The sequence below is a fragment of the Chrysemys picta genome, unplaced genomic scaffold (genome assembly GCF_011386835.1).
Source record: "Chrysemys picta bellii isolate R12L10 unplaced genomic scaffold, ASM1138683v2 scaf404, whole genome shotgun sequence".
Lineage (NCBI taxonomy): Eukaryota > Metazoa > Chordata > Testudines > Emydidae > Chrysemys > Chrysemys picta.
Genome location: NW_027053111.1, coordinates 38,739 through 59,000, shown reverse-complemented (window position 1 = coordinate 59,000; position 20,262 = coordinate 38,739). Strand labels below are relative to the sequence as shown.

Sequence of the window (20,262 nt, the reverse complement as noted above, 5' to 3'; positions counted from 1 at the left end):
CTATAGCAGTGCACTGGGGTTCATGAAAACTGGGTGTTAGTCCCCATGGGGTTGAGACAGGGCCAACTCCAATAATGCTGCCAAAACTGAACTGCAACTCTGGCTCATTCACACCTTCCCGGCTCACTGTTTCCAAGCTGCTCCTTGTACCCGTCTTTTCCGTCCCAGGGCAGGAAATGAGGGGTTAGCTGTTTTGCCAGTTAGATACCAGCATGTCTATTGTGGTCATTACCAGGATTCTTTGCTCTAATATTTTGGCCCCTGGGGAGGTAAATATGAAAGGCAGGGGTTAGATTAGCAGCAATCCCATTTCTGAGTAGAGTGAAATATCTCCTCCTTGCATATTTATCATTGACATGTCCATTAAAGTCATGCAAGTCCTTATCTGACTTGGTGCCAACATCCCATCTTTATTAACTCACGCCTTACCCCAGGCAAACTTCCAGCTGAAGTCTAAGTAAGGGCTGAGTAAAAGTAAGGTGCTCAGGATTGGCCCAGACATATGTATTCTAAGAAGTTTCCAGATTTTACTTTACTACAAAATGGCACTTACCTTCCACTCTCTGTCCCAGTCTAGGGAGATCCTGTCTATTGCTAAGGTGTCTGCTCGGTTTTATATAAGGGATAAGATAAGACTTAAAGAGGTGATTTTGGAGAGCTGAATTGGCCAGCTTTTTTTGGGTTTACATGAAATCACTGTAAGAGAAGAACTCACAGGCCAGAAAAATGTAACATCATTCCCCTCTCAAGTGACACTTGGCGCAGTTACAGGCTCTATTTGTGTCCGACCTAGTGATGAGCCAAGGTGAAATGGATAGGGTTTGAACTCAGGGTAGGTATGTACCACAACATTCATTGCCATGTCAGCCTGATAGAACAAGGCTGGAATGGAAAGGAAGACATGTTTGCAGGTTCAAATGGCTTTGTTCTTCCCCTGGAGGAAACAGGGGATGTGCTAACAGAGAGGATGCTGGGATAGCAGAGGAACTTGTCACTGGTGGGCCACATCGGTGCCCGCTGACCCCAAACCAGTGACATTCAGATGATCTGAGTTTACTGGAGTGGCTTCATCCAGCGGTTAGTGCACTCTCCTGAGAGGTGTGGGAGGCCCCTGTTCAAATCCTTTCTCCCCATCAGGCAGAGTGGGGAATTGAAGCTGGATCTCCCACATCCCAGGTGAATTCTCTAATTGCTGCACTAAAAATTATAAGATGGACTCTACCACATCCCCCACCAGCTGGATTTTGAATGAGGCCTGCTCTAGTAAAGGCCTGTTCAGAGCACATTTACCAGATTGGACCTGCAAGGAAGTTAGGTGGGCAAATAGCAATTTCCCCCTGGTTTGTGGATTGCACTGGGATTTATGCCAGAGAGAGGCCTCCAGTGCCTGGAAGGAGGCTGCAGTGCTCATGCCCACAGGTGGAAATATAGCTGCTAAGGTAATTTTTACAGGGAAGAGTTCAGTGCTGAGTGAGTTTAGGCAATTACAGGGTTAGGCAGCATCTGAGCTGGAGTGTTGTGGGTTGCAGTGGTGCCTAGACTTGAGATTTAGGCTCCTAAGTCCCTTTGTGGATCTGGGCCATAGGAGCCTAAGTCCCATTGATTTTCCTGGAAAGCAGAGAATCTGAAAAGGATTCAGGTGTCATAGTGGACAAACAACTCAACATGAGTTCCCAGTGTGATGCTGTGACAAAAAGGGCTAGTGCAGTCCCTGGACATATAAACAGAGGAGTATGAGTGGGAGGGGGAGCCAATTTTACTTCTGTATAAAGCATTGGTGAGATTAATACTGGAAGGCTACATCCAGTTCTCATGTCTGTGGTTTAAAAAGGACATTGAAAAACGGGAGAGGATGTGGAAAGCCAGATTTGAGAGCTGGAGAAAATGCCTTAGGCCTGATCTGCACTACTAAGTTAGGTTACCACAAGAGCCTAAAGAGCTCAATCTTTTTAGCTTATCAAGAGGTCAGACTTGATGATCTAACGGTCCCTTCTGGCCTGAAACTCTGTAAGCATCTGAGCTAGAGACAGAGCTTTCTTGGAGGCCTGTCCCAGACTGCGGAACAAACTCCCAGAGGAATTAAGAACGAACAATAACCTCAACACCTACCACTCCATGTGCAAGGTGCTCTTCTTCAACCTTGCTTTTGTTAATACAAACACAGATCTCAATGTGTGACAGAATACTCCCCTGGGTAATCGAGTCACCTCTCAATCTTCTTTTTGATAAGCTAAAAAGATCGAGCTCTTTAGGTTCTTATGGTGATCTAACTTAGTAGTGTAGATACTATACACCATTATAATAATTTTCAGACAAGGCCTGTCTTGTAAGGTATCATTTGCTGGTCAATAGTGTCCTGATAAAATATGTCTGCCAACATTGTATGTGAAGTTACAAGATTTCCCTCTATGATGTTCTTAACACATGTTCCATACACCCACAGCCCTGCCCAAACTGAGGTCTTAAACAAAGGCACGAGTGCTCTGCTTAATTTGCATTTAAGCAGTAAACAGAGTCATTAAGCAGGAAGGGAGGCAACGAAAGCTCAAACAGATGAGAAAAAGCCAGCACGGAACATCCTTCCCTATAGACTCTTTGTCTCCTAGTGCCCAGCTGGAAATGGTTTTCAAGAGGGGGACAAACTATAAAAAGGAGGGACAAACACCCCAAGCACCCTTCTCTCTCTCCCTGCCCATTGCATTCACTGCTCCCAAAGTGACAAAGAAAGCATTTGGTGGACTCTGGGGGTGGGAGTCAAAGGGCTGGAAGATGGCTGGAAGCACAGGGTGAGAAACTTTGTTTGAATCTGATATAGTTTGTCAAGTTAGGTATTAGTAGATGTGTCTTATGTTTATTTTTCTTATAACCATTTCTGACTTTTCTGCCTCATTACTTGTACACACATAAAATCTCTCTCTATAGTTAATAAACTTGTTATAGTGTTTTATTTAAGTGTCTCCTATCTCAGTCTCTCTCCTCTGTCACACTGGATGCACAGTCTGGATTTAGACTGCTTTATGCCTCCTAACTCTCACCTCTAGTTTGTGGTCACTGATTCTGTAATTGGAGACAATCTGCCTTAGTTCTGCACATGTCACTGTAGTGAGGTAGCTGCTCGGGTAACCACTCTCTGCAGGGTTCTGTAGCAGTCCAGCTTGTTGTTATTTGGTATTTGTTTTTCCAGTGACTGATGTGTCGGTGTTTTAGTTGCTGGTCTAGCATTTTGAGCACATCTTAGTTTTGAACATTCTTTTCTGACTGTTGATTTAACAGAGAATTGGCTCAGTTCTGCTCCGCAGCTGGTGGCGTTGACATTCCCATGCATAAAATTGCCGGTGGAGGATTTCTGTTAGGGTTTTATTGTAGTCAATGCAATCAGTTCTTAAATTTGGGGCCCAGATTTCACTCCCATGTAGTAGAATGGGTTGGATGTTGCTCTCAAATAGTTTTAGCAGTAGTTTTATCGGGGAGCTGTATCTATTTATATTTTATTTATGGAGTAGAAATCCGGTAGAGCTTTCTCTTGAAGTGTTTTGATAGACAATCTGAAACTTCCTGATGTGTTTATTATGAGATCCTGTATGTATAATGCAGGGTATATTCAAGCTCCATGTCTTTCTAATACGATGTTACTCTGTTTTGATTGTTTTGGGACTTTACCTAGAAAATCATTATTCTTGTTTTTTCCATGCTCACCTGGAATACAAGAGTGTGTTTCTTATGTATTCACTCAGACTAGATCCAGTCAAGTCATTCCTATTCCACATAGCCTGTCCCCAGGTCACTTATGCTATTTAAAGTACCAGCTTGCTCAGAGATTCACTTGTAATTGTGCCTTAAGTTGCTCACTACATATTTAGATGGTGATGATTCTCATTAGAGGAGGTGGCAGCTTTTCTTCTGCAAACTTATAGTGATATGATGATGTGATGTACTGCGCAGAATTCACTCAGCCTTCTTCTACTTAGATTGCTTACATTTCTCACTTTGTCTAACGGATTAGAACAGGGGCAGGGATGGGACTCTTGGGGAATGGAGTCTAGTGGTTAGAGCAGTGTTGACTGAGAGTCAGGACTCATGGGTTTTATTTCCAGTTCTGGGAGGGAAGTAATACCTAGTGACTACAGCAGGAGGAAGTAGGAGTTAGAACTTCTGGTTCTATTCCTGACTCCGGGAAAGGAGTGGGGTCTCGTGGTTAGAGCAGGTTGGCTGGGAGTTCGGCCTGGTGGGTCCTATTCCCAGCTTTGAGAGGGAATTTAGAACAGTGGTGGAGAATGGGAGTCATGATTCCTGGGTTCTATTTTTGGCTCTGGGAGAGAAGTGGAGTCTAGTTGTTAGCCAATGGATATCTAGGAGTTCAGATTCCTTGGTCCTATTCCTGGTTCTGCCACTGACTTGTTTGACTGTGGGCACCACTGACACTGTACTCTCACTTTTTATTTTAGTCTCTCCAAGATGATTTCTGGGAATCACAGTTGCTGGTGGAGATCAGGGAAAGTCCCTGGCACTGATTAAGGTCAGGGTTACACTACAAACACTATCTGGGCTCAGATGTACCGATGCACCTGTGCCGCTGTAGTGCTTCTGATGAAGATGCTTTAAGCTGATGGGAGAGATCTCTTCTGTCCGCTTAGTAACCCCACCTCTGCGAGAGGTGGTAGCTATGTTGTCGGGAGAAGCTCTCCTGCCAACATAGCATTGTCTACATGGGAGTGGGGCATTAAAGTTGGTATAACTACGTTGCTCAGGGGTGTGGATTTTTCACACCCCTGTGGGATGTAGTTTATACAGAAGCAAGTGTAGTGTAGAGCTGGCCCAAGACTGTAGTGAAATGAAGGCAATTAAATTGTTGTAAATGGGGAAAGGGTCCTTCCCTGTCCTGGCTCCTTCCCCCCCTCCGCCTCCCTCCCTTCCTCTCTCTCTCTCTCTCTCTCTCTCTCTCTCTCAGAAGCAATGTGTGTATGTGGGTGGGGGGCATGCAGGGTCATGTGCCCTCCCAGATTTGCTGCTTGGCTTGTACCGAGCATGCTCACACAGACCGAGCATGCTCAAAAACATCTGCTGAAGCCACTGCCCTCACTCTGCCCTTCCACTATTGGCAGGTACAGGTCATCTCTGGGGGTAGTTTTGGATTCAACCCAGGTCAGAACATTCCTTCCAGAGTCGAGATTCCAATCTGGTCAATCTCTCATGACAGACCTCAAGATTCACCCAATCACAAGATCCCAAAGCTGCATGAGGCTCCTGGGCTTCATGAACATATCTAATACAACACACGAGGCTGCACCTCAGGCCCCTGCAGATGTGGCTGGCCTCCATTTATTCACACAGTCCCCATCTTCTGAGCACTGTGTTTATAGTACCCTCACAGATAGTGACTTCATTGGATTGGTGCACTCACTGCAGCAATCTCAAAGCTAGAGCCAGGCGAGATAGAGCTTTCTACCTAAAATTTATTCTCATGGAGAAATCCCTCCGGCCAGCTTCTGACCCTGTACAACAGAATCGCTCAACCGGGGACTCTCTGGGCGTGTCATCATTGGACATGGCAAGTACTCACTCCTCCAAGAAAATGAAGAGAGAGATCCTCCCTGCAGAGAGAACTGTTGAAAAAGAAACAGTCTCCTGCAAGGTTGCTAAACTCTGTGCCAACCACATCGAGGTTGAGCAGTTTGGAGGCACTGGGAACCTCCGGCACCAAACCTCACCGGGACCTCTCCCGGCAAAGGAAAGGAATCGAGTAGCAAACATAAGTCAGCCTCCTCCTCTACAGCACCGACAAAAATGCTGAAAGAGTTGGTGCCGCAGCTGTCACCATTTGTGATGCCGACTCTGCCCGCACCAATAACAGTATCAGCACTGATGGAGAGGTCAAAAACGTCACCACCGGCACTGACCAAGGCCCCACGTAGACAATTGGCATTGATTACGGTACAATCCAAAACACTGGCACCCACGGGCATGGCATCAAAAACTTTGGCACCATGCCATTTCACACACCAGGCAGACATGGCGGTATCTTCCACTCCAGGCTCACTACTATTTAGTACTGATGGCTCCTCGGTGCAGACAGCACTGGAGCAAACAGATTCCCCCATTGATCCACCATTATCCAGCGGTGAGGAGGACAACCTAGAGGAGTGCATCTTTTTATCACACCACTCCTCACTGACCAGAACCGGGCCAATGTTGGGACATATGAGATCCAAGGAAAAGCTTGCCCGAGACATAGATTCCTGGTTCAGAGACCCATGGATGTGCTGCTCATGGCATTCTGTATGCAATGGCCACAATGGGACCCGTGGGTGGCCTACAGGACTCATTATAACAGACCTCCCACTCCTCAAAGACCCATATGTTCCACAACAGCCTTCTTACGGGAGCCATCAGATGCCCCTGGGCAAACGGAATACTACAGAGACGAGGACACAGAGCAGGACATTTCACCTGCTCATAACTCATAATCATTGCTGGACAAGACTGTAATGCCTCCACCTCCTATGGCTGCAGATGACTTTAAACAATTCCAGGACTTGTTCCGATGAGTGGCACAAAGCCAAAACCTCCCACTTGAGGAAGTGACCGAGACCCAACATCAACTCCTAAAGATTTTACACACATCTTCCACATCGAAGATAGCGCTACCTGTCAACAATGTGTTGATGGAACCGGCAGAAACAGTATGGCAAACACCAGTCACCATCCCCCCACGATGTGTAAGAGAGCTGACCAGAAATATTATGGGCCCACCAAGGAACTTGACTTTCTCTTTTCACCCCCCCTCCCCAACCTAACTCCCTAGTGGTAGATGTGGCCAACCAATGAGGGAAGCAACCCCAGCACAGGTCCATCCCTGCTCCCAAGAAAAGGACTAGAAGAGACTATGTTTATTCAGTCATACAGCCCACTCTTCTGCAACTTTACAATTCTGCACAGTTAACTATGCTGCGCTCCTAGTAAAATATGATTATAACTATCCTAAATTAAATGATTTCTTTAGTGGCAACTCCGAGGAAAGGAAGGACCAGTTTAAGGCCATTCTTAACAAAGGACAACTTGTGGCCAGGACAATGTTACAGGCATCCTCCGATGTGGCAGACATGGCCACACAAATGACAGCTACGGCCATAGTCATGCGCAGAGCATCATAGTTACAACCATCTGCAATCCTGAAGGAAAGATCTTATACCTTCGTTTGAAGGTCCTCTGGGATTCTGGATTATTGTAGCCATGATGCTTTTGCTGGCTATGTAACTGGTGCATTAATTTTCCCATAACAACCTCCCATATTTTTTGAACCATTTTGTGACAGATTGTCATCCCAGGGTGCAGTCTGGGAGCCATTGGAACCCCCTCACAATTCAGCTGGGTTGGCCTCTCTCTCACTGTTCTGCCGGTGACTTACAGCCAGTCCTGTTAACACCCAACACAACAGCAAGTGGTGCCTGACACTGCAATGAGCTTTGCAAGCTCAATTCTGCCCTCAGTTACTGGAGGGCAGCTGCAAGGTAAATTTAGCTGACACCTGAACTTGAATTCCAAGACTTCCAGTTTCATCTGCCCTCCTCCCCCCAACCCCACATCACACTAGACATACATGCGGGGTAGGAGATTGGGCCAAGTGCCAGCTGAGAGAGGGAGGATACTGAACTTCTGGGAGTTCAGGTGGCTACATTTCTTCTAATGGTGTATGAGTTTCAGTAACCAGAAGGCAGAGAGCCAGTCCCCCAAAAACATTTTACTTTCAGATTCCAATTGGCTATTTATACAGCATGAGGCCAACACAGGGCAGTGGGACTTCATGGGGAGCTGTGTTTGCTGTTGATTCTGCTGGAGAACAGGAGGTAGGTGACGTTCTTTCTTACAAGAAAACTGAACAATTTCTTGGAACAAAAACCTCTGGGTCAGTCCTGGGGAGCCTTTCTCAGTGAAACTCCCTTGGGGTTCAGTGGAATAAAACTGAATCAAGACCATTGAAAACTGAGGAAGAGCAAAGTAAGGTGCTCAGAATCTGAACAATATTGATTCATTTTCATACGGTGTCTGATTTCTATCTGTTTCATTCACATATTAACATAAGTGTTTTAAATGTTTGGCATCCCGAGCACTTTGGTGACCTTCTGTAGTTTTATACAATACATTATTATGTGAGTGAAATACTTTTTTAAAGTTTTCTGACGCCACAAAGACATAGGGGTTACTGTGTACAGAAAGGACCGTGGGCTCAGGGATGTCTTTATAGTTTACTTCTGTAGACAGATTACAAAGACTTCAGTGACACAGTATTTCCTATTCCTATGTCTTCCTTGACTCAGCAGGTTTGTGAATTGCTTTCAATGCTCATTTCATTACCTAGACTGCAAAGATTTGATTTCAAGGACCTGATCCTAGAAACATGTACAAAATCTTAACAAGCAAGTAGTCACATTGAACGGAGTAAAGTTAAGCATGGCTGTAAGTCTTTGAAGGATTGGAGCACTAATGAGTGGATATCGATTAATGCTGATTGCTACCTATTGGTGCATCCACAAACAATTTACAAGCATGTTTTAAATTGTTAATCATACAGAAAATTCTTATGATCAATGGCTGAAATGTACAGAGATGGAAAGTTAAAAGAAACCTGGGCCCTCCCGGACCATGTTACTCTCTGTTAGTCTTGGGGTACATCTACACAACAGCTGGGAGGTATAATTCCCAGCTGGGGCAGATGTACATAGAATCACAGGACTGGAAGGGACCTCAAAAGGTCATGAAGTCCAGTACCCTGCACCCACAGCAGGACCAGCACCATCTAGACCATTCCTGACAGGTGTTTGTCTAACCTGCTCTTAAAAATCTCCAATGATGGAGATTCCACAACCTCCCTAGGCAATTTATTCCAGTTCCTAACCACCCTGACAGTTAAGAAGCTTTTCCTAATGTCCAACCTAAACCTCCCTTGCTGCAATTTAAGTCCATTGCTTTTTGTCCTATCATCAGAAGTTAAGGAGAACAATTTTTCTCCCTCCTCCTTGTAACAACCTTTTAGGTTTTTGTAAACAGTTATGTCCCCTCTTTTCCAGACTAAACAAACCCAATTTTTTCAATCTTTCCTCATAGGTTATGTTTTACAGACCCCTAATCATCCATGTGTTAGTTTTGCTCAAACTAGCACCTAAAAATAACAGTGGGGTGGCAGAGGGGGGTGGGGGCACATTCGACAGTTCAGACTAGCTGTCTGAGTACAAACCTGTCTGAGCATCTGTGCATATCCTCAGGCAGCTAACCAAGCTGCTGCCTGTGATGCTGTGGCAACACCGCTATTTTTAGTGTGCTAGTTTGAACAGGATTAGCATGTGTCTGTCTATGCACAACAGGTGTGTACACACACCCTTAGTATCACCAGTTCCAGTCGCCAATAAATAAGATGCAGATTTTGTCCAACGCACTGATTGTATTTCTTATCCTGCCATAAATCTCAACTTCCCAGTTACTCCATTTTGAAGAACGGGTGTCTGAATCTCTTCTAACCCCCAAAGCAGTGAGCATCGAATCTCACCAAGGGATACAGCCAATTCCAGAACCTGGTAACCAAATGAATACTACACCTCTACCATGATACAACACTGTCCTCGGAAGCCAAAAAATCTTACCGTGTTATAGGTGAAACCGCATTATATTGAACTTGCTTTGATCCACTGGAGTGCGCAGCCACACCCCCCCATCCCGCCGGAGCACTGCTTTACTGCATTATATCCGAATTTGTGTTATATCGGGTCGTGTTATATCGAGGTAGCGGTGTATTTGGAAATTTGATTTAAATTGGAACAATGAGGAGCCAGCGTGCGTCTCACCAGGTGTCGAATCCCACCCCCAGTAGATTCATAAATAGTAAGACCAGAAGGGGTTGTTCTGATCATCTAGTTTGACCTCCCACATAACCCAGGCCAAAGAACCCACCCAGTGATTCCAGCATCACACCCAGGACTTCCTTCTGAGCCAGAGTGTATCTCCTAGAAATACATCCAGTCTCAACTTCCAACCCTGCAATGCCACTTACCCTCATTTTCCTCTGCCCAGTGCTTGGGGTTGGGGAGTTTGTTCTCTTTCCCCAAGGTACCTCAGTGCCTCAGAACTCTGTGCTCTGTCTCCATTCAGGGTCAGGGCAGGGCCTGGCAGGACACACTCCCGCTCCATCAGCTTCCCCGCCAGGGCTAAGATCCATAGGGGGATGCTCTGAGACTTGCCTGGATCTGGCAGATCTTTCTCCCTTTGGCACAGTGAGTGTCCTTACCCCACTGGACAGATGCAGCCATGGGGCTTCTGGGGCATTAGCAGGATTTGTGGGTTTCTACAGCTCCTAAACTAGAAATTCTGTATTAAGTTTGGGAATCAGATTTTCCATGAAGTTGGGCAAGTCCAGTGTGCTGGTGTTTGGATTCCTGGTGCATGCTTTGAATGGGGGAAGGAAGGGATGATGGGATCATATCTAAGGACACAAGAACATCTTTTCACTGGGAGGGTGGTGAATCACTGGAATGGGTTACCTAGGGAGGTGGTGGAATCTCCATCCTTAGAGGGTTTTAAGGCCCCTGGCTGGGATGATTTAGTTGGTGTTCGTCCTGCTTTGAACAGGGGGTGGGACTAGATGACCTCCTGAGGTCTCTTCCAACCCTAATATTCTATGATTCTATGATCATGAGAATCTTCATGGACCCAAATAGATTTTTATCTGGTTTTCTTTCCAAGATCTTGAAATATGGAAAATAGGCCAGAGAATCGAGATGGCCCTGTGTTCCCAGAGAAGGGGCCTGAGAGTCACGAAGACCCATCGTCCTCCATGAAAGGAATTGCTGCAGGTAGTGTCCTGTTTAGCCTCTTATCTGTCACTGTTTCTCCTGCTCTCCATGTTACACAGTCATCATGCCCTTGCTGAGCTAGTGAAGAAAGTCTTCTCTGAAGACAGAACCTTCCTAAACCCATCATAGTCTGGCACCACAGACACACTGAAGTGATAAAAGTTTTAAAAGTGTATCCAATAAACTCACAGAAGTTGACCCAGTCCTGTTAAATTCCATCTTGTTCATCCCCCATCCCTTTTCCCACTGTCAGACTTTTTGCTATGACCTCAAGCACTTAGTGCTGGCTAATAACCTGTAATGAGTTACAGATTCAGTGAATTTTGTTTCTTTTTCTGTTTGCCCATTCTCCATAAACACAGTGTTTTTGCTAAAATTATTTACTTATTCAAATGATTACCTACACGTATTCTAAGGTAGTTTGCTGTGACTGTTTAATATCTGCTTTGCTGACATACATAGATCATGTGGTACATGTGTTCCCTTATTGGATGGGTGTACCTCTCAGCGTCAGGTTTCTGGTTTGAATACACACAAATCAAATCTGTTGTTCACTGTCTTTGGAGAGTCTGATCTAGGAATGTAGGGACTTGGGAGCAGTCACACCACGTGTCCCTGGAACCAGAGTCCATCCCAAATGGTTTTACAGCACACAGTGTTTAGCTCTGGTTTCCATAACCCCTCCAAGCTGGCCCTCTGAAGGAGCCATCAGCCTGCAGAACTGGTGAGCTCATATAGTTGCCTCCCTGCCCTCCATGAAGTTTGAGTGAGCACCTCCTTGAGCCTGTCTGGCCCCACATGAAGAGTAAGATCCATGTGGAGTCAGAGGGCTTGTCTACCCTACCGCGCGGGGTCAATCTAAGATACGCAACTTCAGCTACGTGAATAGCGTAGCTGAAGTCAACATACTTAGATCTACTTACTGCGGTGTCTTCACTGTGATAAGTTGACGACTGACGCTCTCCTGTTGACTCTACTTGTGCTCCTCGTTCTGGTGCAGTACCGGAGTTGAGAGGAGAGCGCTCAGCGGTCGATTTATCGTGTCTATGCTAGACGCGATAAATCGACCCCTGCTGGATCAATCGCTGCCCGTCAATCCGGCGGGTAGTGTACACAAGCCCTCAATGTTGTGAGTGATGATTCAGCAGCCAACTCATCTGCATCAGCACCACTATGTGCAGGTAGCATCATCCCCTCCAGCTGTAAACTATTTTGGGATCCTCCCACCAATCAAGGGGCTGTGGCTCTGTTTTTTCTGGATTCCAAAGCACAGCTCTGGGTGGTTGTGAGGAAATCTTAAATTCAGTAGGATTATGGCAACATTTAAAATGAAACATTTGCTTTAGTGTTTAGTGGTTCAGAGCCTGAGCTGGCATAGTTTACCTGGACCACTGTGGGGAAAAATGCAACAGTTATAAGGACCACGTAGGTCTATCTAAGCAAACCTACTTTATTCTTAAGGCAAGAAGCATTACAGATATTAAAAACAATAAAAGAACCTACACACATGCTAATAAGCTTACCATGAACCCCCCAATCCTAACATGGGTTCTGGCAGGAGCAGTCCTTCAAGCCCCCATCCTAGGGGATTCCATGTGGCTAAAACTTCATTACAGCTTCAGCTCAAAACAAGCACACTCTGTGGCATGCTCAGTTCACCCTTTATACAGTTGATCTCGAGTTTCCAGAGGCAGGTAATTAGTACACAATGGGTCTCTCTCCCCAGGGCCTATCTTCAAAATGCTGGTTTGAAATGGTTCATTTGCATTCCCCAGGTACTTCCTAGGAACTCCATTTCAGGTGTATTGTCACAAAAAAGTCCTTTGGAATTCCTAACCCTTTCCAGAGTTTGCTTTAGTCAATCTCCTAGAGAAGGTACATACATATAACAACACATACATTGCATTTTAATTCAATGGCTCCTAACCATGATAAATTTAGCTGAGTAAAGTTTAACCTTATTTAATAAAATTCATTCAAGATTTTGTCAGTCTGTCACAGTAGATTTGTCAGCCACCTAGCAGGATTCATTCTTGCTTTGAACAGCCTAGACAATGGTCCTTATGATCCCAGCAAGATCTCACTGAGCGTTTTGTTCTGATCTATCATGCAGTGTCAGCACCAGCTGGTAATGCAGCATCGCTGAGCCGCACAGCTGAGGAACCTGTCGGAGATGGCACTGGTGCTGATTCGCTGGCATCATCAACCAGAGGGTAAATTTTCTGAAAATAGTGATCTTACAATGAAAGTGTCTCCTCAGCTGGCACTCCAGAGTCATTGCCATGATGTCCTAACTGTTGTTATACATACAAGAGGAAAATACTGGTTCAGCATGGGCTGAAAATGATGGTTCCAATTTCCCTTACACTAGCTTTACATGGGTTGACTCCCACTGGCTCCAGTTGAGTCATTTCTGTTTCATGAAGGTGTAAGTGAAAGGAGACCTGGCAGAAGGTTTGTTAGCCTTTCTAGAGGTGGACAATACCAAGAGCTGAGGTAATGTTCACCATGAATGGCAAACGGGTGGCTCCTGATGGTTATTGCTGATTTTAGTGAAGATGATAAAAGGAGAAAAAGTTACGTACATTCATACATTGATGCTGAACAGAAACTTTGCATGAGCTGCTGGGATCTATAATGGCCATGTTTCACCCCCTTCTAGTAAACTGAGCTTATCATTCCAGGTAGCAGAGGAAATACTTGTAAACAGGTGTTGTCTGTCTGCAACTGTTTAACTTTGCTGATTAGTCTCTACTGAAGAAGGCTTGTTCTTCTTCCAGTGCTTGCTCATGTTGATTTCCTTCTAGGTGTGCCCATGTGTGCGGTCATCAGAGATTTTTGCCTTAGCGGTATCTGTAGCATCGGCAGTGGTGATTCCTTGAGTGCCACACTAAAGCGTCAGTATATCAGGCGCTGCTGGCCCTACGCCCTCCCAGTTCTTTCTTACTGCCCATGGTGATTAGTTGGAGCGCCTTTCCCTTGCCTAGCAAGGTCTAGCGGTTTCGTCTCTTCTGACTTCAAGCCTTAGGGCATTGTAAATAGTTTGTTTATAAGTAGTTAATGTTTAGTAGGTGTTAGAAGTTAGAGTCCCATTGGGGACTTTGCCCCATGGCAGTCTTCTGCACCCAAACCTGGCAGTGCTACACTTAACCTGAGTTCAGCAGGTCTTGCTGGGTAGTAGAAAAGACTTTACCAGAGTGACTTACCTGGCCAAGTGGAAAAGGCTCACAGGCAGGGCCTCGGACGGCATATCTGGGCAGGGCAGGGCTTGCTGCAGGAGATTGTGGATTATCTTCTGCAAAGCTCCAAGCTTTGTCCCTGTAATTGATCAAGGTCCACCTGGCCACTAGTTTGGCTTTCCACCATCCACTTCAAGGCAGGTTAGTCTTTGTTCACAACATGATGGCATGGTTTTTGAAAGGTCTGTAGTATCTCTACTCACAAATCTGGGACCCTGCCATTCCCTAGGACCTGAATCTTATGCTGTTGAGGCTGTGGGGCCTCCCCTTTGAGCCTCTGGCTTCTTGCTCTCTCCTACTTCTCTCCTGGAAGTTTTCGTTCCTTGTTGTGATAGCATCAGCCCACAGGATGTCCAAGATCAGGGCACTTACTTCAGAACTGCCCTATATGGTATTCTAGTAGGATAAGGACCAGCTGTGGCCACACCCAGCATTTCTGCCCAAGGTAATTTTCCAGTTTCATACTGGCCAGGACATATACTTACCTGTCTTCTTTGCAAAGTCTCATGCGTCAGATGAGGAATGCAGTTTGCACGTCCTGGACATCAGGAGCGTGCTGGCCTTTTACATAGATAGGACAAAGCCATTCTGTAAGTTGACACAGTTGCTCGTTTCGGTGGCAGACAGAATGAAAGGTCGCCCAGTGTCTGCTCAAAGGATTTCATCCTGGATCACTGCCTGCATCCACTACTGCTCTGAGCTGGCAAAAGTGCCTCCGCTGGCAATCGTGATGGCACACTCGACTAGGGCGTACCAATCCAAGATATCTGTAGGGCCGCTACCTGGTTGTCTGTCCACACGTTCACATCTCATTATGCATTACCCAGCAGGCTTGAGATGGCACTTGTTTTGGCAGAGCAGTGCTGCAAGCTGCATGAACGCTGACTGTGAACGCTGAGCCCACCTCCAAAGACACTGCTGGTGAGTCACCCAGAATGGAATCAACACGAGCAAGCACTCGAAGAAGAAAAAACGGTTCCCTACCTTCCATAATGGTTGTTCTTCAAGATGTGTTGCTCACATCCATTCCATTACCTGCCCTTCTGTCAGAGTTACCGGCAAGAAGGAACTGAGAGGTCAGTGGTGCCTGATATACCGATGCATGAGCACGGCACTCAAGGGGTGCCACTGCTGATCCTATTGATAATGTAAGGCAAAATCTCTGACGACCACACACGTGGGAACATGCACACCTAGGATGGAATGAACATGAGCAACATGTCTTGAAGAACAACAGTTACAAAAAAGGTAGGTAACCATTTTTTCTGCAAAATATTATGTTAAATCCAATCTAACGATAGTTGTTTCAAATGTCTATTTCTTGATCCTGAGGTACAGTTAATGTATAAAAAAAATTACTATTCCAGACCATGTGACTCCGTAACAGCAAATGCTGCTGAAAAGTACTTGGAGATGATACAAAGGGAACGGAATAAACTGGTCAACTTACTTCAAAATGATGCTGACAATGTTTTGGATGAGTTACTCTGCCAGTCAGTCATCACAATGCAGGAGTACGATGGAGTCAACAAAGAAGATGATACAAGAAACAAAATGAGAAAACTGCTGATTCTGATTCCAAGGAAGGGGGGGATTGACCTGTATGCAATTTCTGGAGAGTTTGCAAAGGATATATCCTGATTTACAGCAACATTTGCAATACTCAGGAGATAGTAAGTGGTATCATTCATTCTGTTATTTTTTTAAACATTTCTTTACAGTAATAATGCAATTGTCACAAAATGAATGGGGACCCGTTTCCAACTAGATTCTTATTTAGTAGCAAATGATGCCATTGTGTCTAGGACATAGGGGTTCCCTGGTTCTGGAAGTGGTGCAGTCCCACTGCAGGAGGGAGCCTGGCACAGGCATATGCATCTCCAGTGCAACAAACAGTGCAGCTCTGTAGGGTCCCTTGCTGGTCATTGTGCAGGGGTTATGTGTGGTCCAGGGCAGGATGGGTAACATAGCTATTTTGCAGGGGGAGGAGTCTGGTGAAGGCTGGGGTGCAGACGGGGCTTGCGAGCTCTCTGGGAGTTTAGCTGATTGTCAGTTCTGTTGGATGCTGTGAGGTGAGCTGCTAGATATTCATTCCGATGGATTAATTTTATGTCAAGAGTTTCAGATTGGCATGTTTGTAACTTTTATTCCTTGACATAAATTAATCAGTGCTTTCAGGCAGCTATTGGGGCAGCTTTCAGGCAGCTATTGGTACAGTTTGACCAAAAAAGATTCTGTGAATGAAACAAAAGCTAGATGGATGTTCTTAGAGGTCGTGGCTCTTAGAACATTCAAGTTGTCAGGTGAGGGGACTGCACGTTTCAGTGGGACTGCATACATAGTAAAGGTTTGCAGGTTGTGGCCAAGACCCCACCTAAGGTGACAAAGGGGGGAATGTGAGATTCCACTACCACTCTGAAATCCTAGTTAAGTCCTTAGCACCTTCGCTGAATTTGGTGTGAAGTGCATCCCAAGATGCCTGGAGTGCACCCAGCCTAAAGTCACCACCAGCAGACGCAAATGTTTCCAGTTTCCATGGTTTGCACTTGGTCTGGTGTGTGAAAGGGGACACAAAAGGAGTCTTCAGTGCAGCAAATGCCATATTAACATCCCACAGCACCTGGGCCTATTGAAATGGAGAAACAGGGGTTGTAACTGCCTGCTGTTAATGAACCCGAGGAGTCAGGGTTGATCAGTCTAGTCTGCTTCTTACTAATTAAGGGAAAGGTAAAATAGCAGCTGAATGAACCCTAAGGGGTGATGTCTGTAATGTAGACTGAGACAGGACTAGAGTGTAAGAGACATTGAATGGAAAAAGGGGCCAGTGTTTAGGTGGTCTCCATGTCATACAGATTCCTTCCAAGTAGTTAGGATGACCATAGAGTAGAATGTATGAATCAAGTTGGTTTCATTGCAGGAGCTTCATTCCTGGGCACAAAAGCCACATTTCCCCTTTATCTTGGAATAAAACACGGCCAGATCATGTCTCTGTGCAAGTCCTGCTTTTATCCTGCAATGTGCAACACCATCTCCCACTTTCCCTGCTGTCTGTCACACAGTTTACTGAAGCCCATTCACATTTCCTTTATCTCTGCATTTCATGTGAATTCTGTCAATGTGATTGTGGTGGGTGATGCAAACATCCTGGGGGATGAGGGACACCCTCCTAATTCTGACAAAAGGCCAAGAAGAAATCGATATAAAGAGAGTCTTAAAGATCTTGTTTCTTTTCAGTGTCTGTAACCGTGGAGAATAGATCCAGGAATCTAGGTGGCCCTGAGTCTTCAGAGACATTGAATCCTCAAGGTATTGTCTTTAACTCTACAGGATAGTGCACTTTGCAGACCTAGTGGACAAAGACCTTTCTAAACAGAAAGGTGGTTTATCTGGGGGCGACCCCTCTATGAGCTTCTCAGTCCCTTCCCCGTTTTAAAGAGTTAACAAGAGTCCCATCTTCTCCACCCAGCCCCTCTGTCCAGAGTTTCAGTATTCCCTCTAGTCTATCCTCCAGTGCTCCTCCAGTGGCGTGTAAATGTTCCAAGGCCTGGGACATTCACCCCTTCCCTTGGTAGACTGCTCCACAGTCTGCTACTGTATGGTATTAGTCCTTATATTCCTCAGAAGTGTCCCATTATGAGATCTATTAGTCCTAGTCACATCCCTTCTCTCAGGAAGCCATGTGCCCTGTTGCCTACAACATGGCACTGAGAGCCAAGAACGCCTGACTCCTAATACAGTTAGTTTCTCTAACCCCAGGATTTATTTGTGCTGCTCTTCTGCGTATTCCCTCAGTTTCTAGAATCATAGAATATCAGGGTTGGAAGGGACCTCAGGAGGTCATCTAGTCCAACCCCCTGCTCAAAGCAGGACTAATCCCTAACTAAATCATCCCAGCCATATGCCCTACATATTGCTGGTATTAAGGTGTCCAGAACTATAAGAAAAATATTAATGGGAGTTTAACCAGTGTCATGCAGAGGAGGCCATCAAATCTGGTCAATGTTAATTAATAGGCATGAGCCATTCTCTCCCTACACTGCCAATAACTGGCAGTGACTACAGAATCTACACTGGGAATGAGTGAATCTTGTGTAGTCTAAAGTTTTCGGTAGCCCTCATGAAATTGTTTTGGCTTCACAAGACCAGACTGAAATGGCAAATATTTTTCCTCCGCAGTTTAATGTATGGATTCCCTTTCATGCTCCCACAAGAGACGCACCTCTCAGAACAGTGTTTCTGAGTAATAGGAATTCTGTGCTGTGAGTTAGAGAGAGAAGAGCAAAGCTGTCAAAAGTGGGAGTCCTGTGTATAATATTGTGCTCTAGTATTTCAACTGAGTTTATTCAACTCCTCTTCTTACCCCATCACAGCCCAATCCCTGGGCTCCATGTTCATAATCTTTGTGCTTTCCTGTTCCCACCCTCTGCTGCATTTTTCATATGCCTTTTTAACTGGATACCCTTCTTTCTTCTACCTTTTGCACCATCTTGCTTAAGCAGAACTCAAACTCACTAATGTCAGTCAGACTTCCAGCCCCACAAGGTTAAAGTGGGCTTGAAACTGGCAAAACGAGTTTTTCTGTCTTTGAGTAGAAACCTCTAGTATTAGGGTATCATGTCCTCTAGGACCCTTTTCTTCTGCTGATGTATCTGCAGTTGTTTATGCTGAGGAAATCTAGTGATACTACAGCTGTTCTAGCTGTACCACTGGGACCCTGTGCTTCTTGACATACTGTCAATCATCATTTCCCTCCCTTATAGTGGGATGGACCAGACAAAGGTTACTTACACATAATGGGCTACATTCTGCTCTCACTGAGAGCCCTCCAAGTCAATACAGTGGTGTAATATGGGGGAGATAGCTCCAACATTTGAACATGAGGGCCATCAAGCTTCACTCCTGCTTTTCGACCAGCCAGATCTGTCTTGCAATCTTCCCTCTGGGTACGATAGTAGCTGGTATACAATACCCCAATGAACTGGAAAATGTAGACTTGCCAATTCCATAATCTCATTTATGCTTTGCACTGAGCAATTCAGACGATGGTTCCTATGAACCCCTCCATGTCTCACTGAGCGTTTTGTTCTGTTTTATCATGCAGTGCCAGCACCAGCTGCTAACATGGCATTGCTGAGTTATAGGACTGAGGACCCTGTGGGAGATGACATCAGTGGAACGGCTATGGCGGCACCAACCAGAAGGTAACTTTTGTGAAAAGAAGGTCTTAGGGGGAAAGTGTCTCCTCAGGGTCATTGCTGTGATGTTCTGACTCTTGTTCTACACATCAGAAACAAATCCTGGCTCACAAAGGGCTGAGAAAAATGGCTCTGATTCTGCACTTGCTCACACCAGCTTTAAAGTGGGGTAACTCCATTGGGTCCAACAGAGTCATTTCTGGTTCATGCTGGTGTAATGGAGGGGAGGACTTGCACAACAGGAAGTTGCACCAGGCCAGGGGTGGTCCCTGATGTGAAGCTTGGGGAAGGAAGAGCCATGCAACGCAAGGGGTACAATGGGAAAATAATAAAGGGGGACTAGAGTCTGGACGCAAGGTGAGGATGGGAGCCAGGGGGAGACCAGGACAGATGAGGTTGGGTTCAGGTTGCAATGGGATAGAAATGTGGTTCGGGGGACTAGGACATGGGGACAGATAGGTGGCAGGACTAGGAAAACAGGGTACAATCACAAGACAAGTGGGGTGGAAGGACAGGATACAGAGGGAAGATGGGGCATGACATGAGAGAAGGGAGGCAATGGTACAGTGCCTAGGGGCAGATAGTGTGAGGGGGGCAGAACCCTGGGGGATCAGAAACAGATGAGGTGGGAGTAACAAAAGTAACTTCTGTCTCACCACACTGTTTAACAAGAAGTCAGAAATGCAGTCTTCTTAGGTATCCCAGCCCTTGTTTCACCACCCAGACACTAGACTATATGATTGGTTATTTAAAACCAGTTTAATCAAACAAAGGGTTCTTCTAATCCGAAGAGATCAGCCATATAGCCAGGTCAACATACAACTCAGATCTTACCCAATAATCATGCTGGTGCCAATCTTTTATCATCTAACATCTAAAGGTTTATTTATAAGAAAAAAAAGAGGAAAGAGTTAAAATGGTCTAGGAAAACAAATCCATGCACTCATTGCAAAGTTCTTGTATCAGTTTTGAAGCAGTGATGGAATG

General features: G+C 45.5%; 1 protein-coding gene across 1 annotated transcript in view; it reads left to right on the top strand.

The window, feature by feature from the left end:
- The first annotated feature begins 7,331 nt into the window (after nt 1-7,331).
- The window catches only part of LOC135978688 (uncharacterized), a 28,433-nt gene continuing 15,502 nt past the window's right edge, over nt 7,332-20,262 (top strand). The window contains exons 1-6 of the mRNA XM_065579541.1: nt 7,332-7,844; nt 10,732-10,841; nt 12,955-13,054; nt 15,448-15,753; nt 17,315-17,386; nt 19,182-19,281. Of these exons, the coding sequence (XP_065435613.1) occupies nt 15,684-15,753; nt 17,315-17,386; nt 19,182-19,281 (242 nt within the window). The 5' untranslated portion in view covers nt 7,332-7,844; nt 10,732-10,841; nt 12,955-13,054; nt 15,448-15,683. The remainder of the gene's footprint in view (nt 7,845-10,731; nt 10,842-12,954; nt 13,055-15,447; nt 15,754-17,314; nt 17,387-19,181; nt 19,282-20,262) is intronic.